We start from the raw sequence: 10,276 nt of genomic DNA on the forward strand, positions 1-10,276 counted from the left end.
ATATTATGGTATTTTTAGGATTTAGAAGAGACTCACACATAAAGCACCTCTAACTGACCAGCTAAAGTCATGTTTTCCCATCATGCCTTACCTCTGTGGATCCAGTGAAGGCCAGTTTGTCGATGTTCATGTGACCAGCGATCGCAGCTCCAGCCGTTGGTCCAAATCCAGGAACGACATTCACAACTCCAGGAGGAAAACCAGCCTGTCGGATATGACGAAAAAAACAGACATTTGTACCATTTATAAAACACACACATGTGCACTTAAAATCCCTGTGACATTACAATAATATTTTTTAGATGTTAGTATTAGAATTTACCCATTCATTTTCTTTTCGGCTTAGTCCCTTTATTAATCAGTGGTCGCCACAGTGGAATGAACCACCAACTTTTCCAGCATATGTTTTACACAGCGGATGCCCTTCCAGCTGCAACTCATCATTGGGAAACACACACATACTCTCCTTCAAACACATACACTACGGACAATTTAGCTAACCCAACTCACCTATATGAACCTAAACCAAAGCACCCGGAGGAAACCCACGCCAACACGGGGAGAACATGCAAACTCCACACAGAAATGCCAAATGCCAACTCGAACCAGCGATCTTCTTGCTGTGAAGTGATTGTGCTACCCACTGCACCACCTTGACGCCCCTGCTAGTATTAGTATTGTTTGTGTAAGCTAATGTGCTCCAAAACAGTGACAAAATTCATGTTTAGTAGATATAAATCTGATATAAACATGTAAAGCTTGTCCACTTCCATCCTAAATAGATCAACAGATCTAAATGGAGCCCTTCAAGGGACCTTTAAAGTCCCAGTGACATTAAAATAAATTGTTTTAGATGTTAGTATCAGTAGTCTTAAGGATATCTATAAGCTAGTGTGCTCCAAAACAGTGACAGAATTTGCATTTAGAAGGTATAAACATCCAAAGTTTCAGGTTTGTCACTTTAGTCTGTCACTTTAACCTCAATGGATCATTTTTTGACCTCACCTCATTAAATCTTCTGACCAATCAAATGCTCTCTAGCATTTGATGCGCTTGAGCTCAGCCACTCTCACTGGCAGAGCTGTGAGAAACATGAAACCCTATTGGCTGTTTTCTTAAAGAGGAGTAGCTACTCTATGTCCTGCCCTTACTTCATGTTTCAGTTGAGATTACGTCAAACTTTGAATAAAAAATCTATTTCAAAGCACCTCACGGGAGCATTAAATTCCAGCTAATGTTTTTTTTTTTTGTGTGTGTGGAATTTTTACACATTTTTGTTTAAATGTTAAATATTAAAGTTTTTAACATATCATTGATTTTAACACAGTCCTGATTTCAGCCCTGATAAAGCAATAGACTTTTTAATTAAATAATAATAATAAAAATAAATAAATAATAATAATAATACATTGAATTAAAATGAAAATACCATGACACAATTTAAATGAAATGATAAATAAAAATTAATAAAGATATTAAAAAACACTGTTTGATAAATAAAAATAAATAGATAATAATACATTAAATTAATATCAACATTCAATGACAGTTTAATGGAGCAGGTAAAATAAAATAATAAATTAACAAATTATTAAATATGTTTTTAAAAACATGCAATTCACAATTTAAATATATTTTCAATAATATTAGTAATAATATAATATAATTTAATATAATATAATATAATATAATATAGAAAATAATAGTAAATCAATTACTAAAATAAAAAATAAAAGCATAATATATAATAAATAAGAGTACAATGAGTTAATTAAATAAAAATATAGTAAAATAAATTCAATTAAATTAAATTAAAATAAAATTATTAAAATACAAATAGAAGCATAATACAAATAATAACAATACTAATACATTAAATTAAAATACAGTAAATCATTATATTAAATAAAAATGTAATTACTAAAATAAAAAATATAAACATAATATATAATAAATAATAGTTTACAATGAGTTAATTAGTAGGTATTGGTATTGCACCTAGTTCAAAACACACGCTAGAGCAGGTTGCCAGATTGAAGACACCAACAAAGGCTGGTTTAAGTCTAACTAAAAGCAACAACACGCGATAGTAAGAATATTTTCCATATTAAAAGGAGTTTTTGTCCTAACCAACACCTGAAATGTATATATTGTAAAATGCTTGTATTTCAAGCAGCTGAACAACAGAAAACAGACAAGGAAAACTGACAACCTCATGTCCACCTCATGTGCTTTATTCAATGTTAAATGCTATTAATGTGAGTTTGAATGTCATTTTACATGACATTTATTGCCATACTACTGAAAGCAGCAGCAGATGGTTCACCTCAGATCTGGAAAATAAAATAACCTTTTTGTTTAGAACTTTAGATCTGTGATTCAGCATCTACAATTAATAATGTTAAAGAGGTTTAATATGTATTAATTACATTACAAACCTCACCATTTCGTTGGAGTGCAGTGAGTGCACTATTCTGTGCTTATGAATGGCTGTATTTGAATTTCTGTCCTGTTTCGTCTGATGCAAACAGCTAAATTGCTTATCACTGCAAATCTCATGTAGTGTGTTGTTAGGACATGGGGTTACCTGCTCACCTAATATTTGCATTCATAGCATTTAAATTATTTGTTAGTTAATAACCTCATGTGCAACTCTGAATCTGCATCTCACTTCCGAGTCTGCTACTGTCTACCAGAGGTCACATTTCGGTCATGGACGCATGCTTTGAGAGCCTTTCTGACTGAACGAATCACACCAAGGCAACCTGAGGTGCTGAAATATAATTGGCTAAACTAGCATTGGGTGGGTTTAAAGCAGGGGTGGGCAAACTTGATCCTGGAGGGCCGGTGTCCTGCATAGTTTAGCTCCAACACTAATCCAACACACCTGAACATGTTAATTAGTGTCTCCATGATAACCAAAAATCTGTAACAAGGTGGACCGAGTTCGCCCACCCCTGGTTGAAAGGGACCAAAGCAAAGACACATTCAAAGCAGAATATCTGACTTCAGCATTGTTTTTCAGATAAACAAGAATGTTCACTTAGCATGTTTCCTAAATATCTGCAAACATATTATGGAATTTGTGCGCTTTAGAAGAGTCAAAAACTCACACACAACAGCTTTAAAATGAGCTGAATCAACACAATTCTTGAGCTTTTTTGGGACAACTTAATCCACTTAAATATGTTAAAACAATCATTAAATTTCTTTTCAATTTATTTATAAAGCACTTTAAAACAACACAGTTGACCAAAGTACTGACAACAAAGAGTAAAACAAACTTTTAAATACAAATAAATAAACACACTGTAAAAAATGCTTTTCTTACTTAAATTTTTTGTCTTGTTTCTAGTCCAAATATCTTAAAATTTCTAAATCAAGAAGCATTTTCTAGACAAAAAAAAACATATAGTCTTGTTTTCAGAAATAATATGCCAAAATTAGCTGAGTTTTTCCTTAAAACAAGCAAAATAATCTCCCAATGGGGTAAGCAAAATAATCTTATGTCAAAAGAAAAAACAAGATTATTTTGCTTACCCCATTGGCAGATTATTTTGCTTGTTTTAAGGAAAAACTCACTTAATATTGACATTTTATTTCTCAAAACAAGACAATATGTTTTGCTAGTCTAGAAAATGCTTCTTGATAAAAGAAATTTTAGATATTTAGACTAGAAACAAGACAAAAAATCTACGTAAGAAAAGCATTTTTTGCAGTGCATAACATCTCAAGCTTTGCTAAAAGCCAAATTAAACAGGTGGGTTTTAAGACGAAATTTAAAAACAGTAATGGAAGAGGCTTGTCTAATGTACAACGGCAGCTCATTCCACAATTGTGGTGCAGCCACAGCAAAAGCCCGATCCCCTCTGAGCTTTCGACTGGTCCTGGGCACACCCAGGAGGAGCTGGTTGGCTGACCTGAGCGAACGATAAGGTGTGTAAGGACAGAGAAGCTCAGAGAGGTAAAGGGTTGCAGTACCATTTAGACACTTAAAAACAAATAAAAGTAACTTAAAATGGATCCTGAAGTGCACGGGCAGCCAGTGAAGAGAAGATAAAATCATGTTTACTAATCAATTTGTATTAAGACAACATGAAGGATTTGTGTGGAACCAAACCTTTTTTTACAGAGTACATCAAACATAGAATAAAAAAATAAACATTTCAAAGCCCTTCACTGTACCTTTAATGCCAGCTAATACAACTTAATATGTCCTTCAAAAGAAGCAGAGGATAAAACAGCAAATGAATGGGTCAAAGAAGAGCCCGCGGGCGGCGACACAAAACAAAGAGCCGCTTTAAACGCAGCCTGATCTCATTGATAATGATGAAGACATAAATCATCTCTCTATTACACCGAACAGCTGCGGTCCAGCCATTATTACAGCCATTCATGCTTTCTTTGAAGAATTAAACATCATAATTTGAGCGTTTGCTATAAACAGAGGCAGAGCAGCAACTCATTACCCACAATGCAGCTGAGTCATAGTGTAAAACAGCCCGCTTTTATACTCACTCAAAGTTTCAGCTTCAAAGCGTCCATTAAAGACTGTATGTACATTCATTCAGCTTAGTCCCTTTATTCATCAGAGGTCGCCACAGCGAAATGAACCACCAACTTATCCGGTATATGTTTTACTCAGTGGATGCCCTTCCAGCTGAAACCCAGCACTGGGAAACACCCATACACACTCATTCCACACACACTCATACACTAAAGCCAATTTAGTTTATTCAATTCACCAATAGCGCATGTGTTTGGACTGTGGGGGAAACCGGAGCACCCGAAGAAAACCCTCGCCAACACAGGGAGAACATGCAAACTCCACACAGAAATGCCAACTGACCCAGAAGGGACTCGAGCCAGCGACCTTCTTGCAGTGAGGCCTCAGTGCTAACCACTAAAAACAAATAAATAATAATAAAAACAGAGTTTTGTGAAAAGCTTTGCTCGATTTCCACAACTGACCATCAGAATGAAGTATTGCTGCGAGTCATGTTCCCCATTATGGTGCACACCAGGGGTGCAGAAAATCCCCTGCCAAGCTTTCCTTTGGCACCTTCATCATGATCTCACGATCCCCCCTGTGGATCCGGCATCATGAAACCCCGGTTGGGAAACAATGGCTTGCAAAGTTTGTCCACAATCAAACCACACAAACTAAGGCAAGTCTTACGCAATCAATCATAATAAAATCAACCTGACAAACATTAGGGCTGTGAGCGGCCCTTCATCCACCACAACTAAAGCCTTGATTTTTTTGATTTTTTTCTACTTTTTGTTTTTATTTATGGCTGAAAAATAGCTATTAACTTTTATATATATAAAAGTTAATAGCTATTTTTCAGCCATAAATAAAAACAAAAAGTAGAAAAAAATCATTATGTAAACAAAAGTAACTAAATGTGCAGGTATTTTATTGTAAAACAAAAGGTGGCTGACCTGCCAAACTGATGGCAAACTACAAAGCATCACTTAATTTTTTTTGCTATGGCGTAACCTTGTAAATGTCTGCTTCCAAGACGTTAGAAACAAACGTTTTCTTATAGCATCATCATTTGATGTTGCCGCTATATTGCTATCACTTCGCTGTACTGGTTGTTACGAAAAAAATAACGTGCTCACAAAATCCAATCAGATAAGAGGAAGGTAGAATTTGAAGGCCTCGAATTTAAAAGGTAGAATTCGAAAGCTTAAACACAAACTGTTTCTCGATTCGAAGACTGTATTTGCACGCAATTGAAAAATAGTGGCAGGAAAATTAAACTTTAGTGTCAAGGCATCAGTCGCCTGATTGAGCCAGTAACGATCCTGTCTACTGTACCGAGCATCTCACACGCTGGCCCCGGGCCATCGGGCAGTCCTTATTATTGAACCCTGATATATATATATATATATATATATATATATATATATATATATATATATATATATATATATATGCACAAATGTAATGTATCATAAATGATACTGTATTCCATCAAATTCAATATATAACGATATTTGATTTTTCTTAGCAGTAGTTATAATCATAATCATAACTTAATTGATTTTTATAAAATTAATTATAATTATATAAAAAATATAATAAAATAAATTACTAAATAATGCATTTAAAAACATACAAAATACAAAAAATTAAAAATTAAAGTTTTTAATATATAATTAATTATAGCACTGATACAGTGCATATACATATATATATATATATATATATATATATATATATATATATATATATATATATATATATATATATATATATATATATTAGCGCTGTCAGTCTGATAAAAAAAAATAATTACTCACACTTTTTTTGAAGATTAATCGCATTCAAAAGACTGAAACTTGCACTTTTGGTTATTCAAATGTAAAATTAATGTAAACGCAAGACAAAAACTATTTAAATTCAAAATATAATTCATTATTAGAATTTTTGTTTAACTTGTAACACAGATTTCTTCATGTAAACAACATACCCACAATAAACCATCAAGATCCTGGCTTGACAGCCATATTTACAGAAATTAAACTCACCCCCACCGCTCTTCAGGTACGTCTCGCGCGCATACGCCCCTTATCTGATACGTCGCTCACTCAACCCCTGACACAGACACACACGCAAACAGACACACACAACGCGCCAGAGCAACTCCTTTCAGATTCAACACGCATGATCGCTCTGGATAGCCTGGTAAAGCGACATTAATTGTTTAATACTGAAACTTGCCTTCAAAAAGTGCTTCCTTGGTCTTATCCATATTTTTTTGGATGTTGAACACGTCCACCACAACAGGAAGGAATAAAAAACCTGCAACTGCGTTAATTGCTTAAATTTTGACAGCACTAATTTATATATATATATATATATATAACACACACATACATACACAAACACATGCCGGGCACTTTATTAGATACACCTATCCAACTGCTCGTTAACGCAATTTTATAATCAGCCAATCACATGGCAGCAACTCAATGCATTTGGGCATGTAGACATGGTCAAGACAATCTGCTGCACTTTAAACCGAGCATCAGAACGGGGAGGAAAGGGGATTTAAGAGACTTTGAATGTGGCATGGTTGTTGGTGCCAGACTGGCTGGTCTGAGTATTTCAGAAACTGCTGATCAACTGGGATTTTCACGCACAACCATCTCTAGGGTTTACAGAGAATGGTCTGAAAAAGAGAAAATATCCAGTGAGCAGCAGTTCTGTGGGCGCAAATTTCTTGTTGATGCCGGAGGTCAGAGGAGAATGGCCAGACTGGTTCCAGCTGATAGAAAGGCAACAGTAACTCAAATAAGCACTCGTTACAATCAAGGTCTGCAGAAGAGCATCGCTGAACACACAACACGTCCAACCTTGAGGCAGATGGGCTACAGCAGCAGAAGACCACACCGGGTGCCATTACTGTCAGCTGAGAACAGGAAACTGAGGCTACAATTCACACAAGCTCACCACCATTGGAAAAATTAGAAAAATTATTGACTCACATTCACACAAACACACATTCATACCCACACCCACACTTTGAGTGTTTTTGAAGTTTGATTGATTGTTTGCTACCATAATAAACAGCAACTTCATCTTCTAGAAGCACTTGTGTCTCTGCTCTAAAAGATGATGCTGAAATGTTTTTTAGTGTTTTATATTGTTTGAATGACTGTTTCTAATAATGGTTTACACTACACAGCATTGCTGGTTTACAAAAAAAAAAAAATTAAATAAAAACAAACATAATCCTGTTGCACTACTACACTTGATTTTGGTTTTATTGTAAAAAAGAAACAAGAAAACATGTAAATTACTGTGTTAACTAAGAATCTGAAATATTTTATGGCTTAAGGCCATGCTTTAGTATTCAAAAATGTTTTATTTTGAGTGTTTTTTTTAAATAAATTGCTCTTAAGGCTCTTCCACACCGGGACGCTTTTCGTTTGCGTTTATCGTCAGCGTTTTACGAGATATTTTTCCGAATTCAAACCCAAGCGATTTTCACTGGCGTCAAGCAGAAGAGCATACAAAATCACTCCTTGACGTTAGATGGCGCTACACAACTTTAAGCTTCTGACACCCGCTTATAACACAGAAGAAGAGGAGGAGAGGAAGTTCACAGGCTTGTTGTTAAAGTTACTAGTGACTTGAACAAGCATGGATAGTTCAAGCAGCAGCTCCAGCTCTAGCGATGAAGAAATTATTATTGTTCACCAGAGCATTAAGCAGCTCCACGTTCATATCGCCTCTGGGCATCTTCTTCAATGTGCGCTCGCATTGACAGTTTTGCGGTTAAGCGCCTCCAAGTGCTGTTTACTGTAACTTCAGCAGCTCCGTGCACGTGAACTAAAGTGGCAATCTGATTGGTGGAGAAGGTTTATACGAGGCATGTCAAAACAAAGAAACGAGCATGAGGCGTTTTTTTTTTTTTTTTTTAAATGACGCTTTTGCGCCTGCTATTTTGCGCGTTGGTGTGCACGATCACATTGACGCCCTTTATTTAGTCGCGAGGCGTTAAACGTCGATGGAAAACGCTAGCAAAAAATGTATCGGTGTGCACGGGCCTTTAAACTTCATATTTCCTGATTTTCATATGTGTTTTAATTCTGGTACTTTTGCCATAAACCGACACATCTACCATTTGGCAGAGGCTGATATTTTGGAAATTATTGGATGTGTTGTTATATTGATTGTGTTAACTAGCAACATTATTAGTTAAGAAATGCAATCCAAAATTTTTATATTGCTTTTTTCTTGGTGTGGCAGTTACATGGTTAAAAACCGTAAATTTCCCACTATCATTTGAGCGATGTTGAGCTAAAACAGCGCTGATTTGCCATATATTCACCAGTGCTCAATGGAAATACTGTGATTGGCAGTGAAGGTCATCAGTTCACCGCACTTCACTGATGCTTACCGAATGCAAACACAGACGAGCGACCCATTGATGATAGCGGCTTTAAAATGCTCCAGTGTTCGTGCATCTGTGTTTGCAACTAATGACCTTAACAGCCAATCACAGACATTTCTGTTAAGCACTGGTGAATTCATTCATTCATTTTCTTTTCGGCTTAGTCCCTTTATCAATCAGGGGTCACCACAGCAGAATGAATCGCCAACTTATCCAGCATATGTTTTATGCAGCGGATGCCCTTCCAGCTGCAACCCATCACTGGGAAACACCCAAACACACTCATTCACACACATACACTATGGACAATTCACCTGAACCGCATGTCTTTGGACTTGTGGAGGAAATCGGAGAACCTGGAGGAAACCCACGCCAACATAGGGAGAACATGCAAACTCCACACAGAAATGCCAGCTGACCCAGCCGAGGCTCAAACTAGCAACCTTCTTGCTGTGAGGTGATCATGCTACTCACTGCGCCACCATGATGCCCAACACTGGTGAATACTAGCAAATCAGCGCTATGAACGTTTGGACATTTTTAAAATGTCAGTATTGTGACTGCATTGATTTATCGCTCACCGGGTTACATCGGCTGAAGCAGGGAAGCCCTCATGGAGGGAATGAAGCCTAGGAGGACACATAAGCTTTATTTATGATTTTGTTTGATGCCTAATGTGCTTTTAATTGATTAAATGAAACTGAACTGAATGATTTTTAAGTGATGTTTACACCACTTCTGGGCTCTAACACCCCAGTATAGTGAAGGGGACTCTATATTGCTCAATGGCGCCCCTTTAACATGGGGCTTCAGCGTCAATGCTTGACAGAGGGCATGTCTGAAGTTGGGGCTGACGCGATCATCATAGCAGTGTCAGCCAATAAAATACAGCAATAGGCCACTGTCTGAGCTGGTGCATTTGCATACAGCGATCTGATTGGCTGATGATTCCGTCGGCGCTTGAAAAGTTGAGCAAGTCCCAACTTCTGCAGCAAGCAACACCTCTGAAGCGGCATTGGTCGGATTCACAATGCAGTTCGGCATCGTTTGACGTCACCTATTCAAAGTGAATGGGAAGCGTTAAAGCTGACACCCTGGGTGTGAGTTCCGTCTTTCGGATAAGACTTTAAATCGAGGTCCTGACTCTCCGTGGCCCTGAAAAATCCCTGGATGTCCTTCAAAAAGAAGTAGGGGTTTAACCCCGGCATCCTGGCCAAATTTGCCCACTTACATCTGTCCATCATGGCCTCCTAACCTTCACTATATCATAGTTGAATCGTCTTCCCGAATCAGCTACTGTGTGGTGTGCGGTTTGGCGCAAAATGGCTGCCGTTGCGTCATCCAACTGAATGCTGCACACTGGT

At 36.9% G+C, this 10,276-nt stretch overlaps 1 protein-coding gene across 2 annotated transcripts in view; it reads right to left on the reverse strand.

The window, feature by feature from the left end:
- Nucleotides 1-10,276, reverse strand: part of aldh1a3 (aldehyde dehydrogenase 1 family, member A3) — a 145,511-nt gene that overhangs the window by 77,716 nt on the left and 57,519 nt on the right. For both annotated transcript variants that reach the window (XR_012382525.1, NM_001044745.1), the window contains 1 exon segment: nucleotides 92-205. Coding sequence is in view for 1 of the 2 variants with exons in the window: in NM_001044745.1 (NP_001038210.1) it covers nucleotides 92-205 (114 nt within the window). In the remaining variant the exon portion in view is untranslated.

The sequence above is a fragment of the Danio rerio genome, chromosome 7 (assembly GCF_049306965.1).
Source record: "Danio rerio strain Tuebingen ecotype United States chromosome 7, GRCz12tu, whole genome shotgun sequence".
NCBI lineage: Eukaryota > Metazoa > Chordata > Actinopteri > Cypriniformes > Danionidae > Danio > Danio rerio.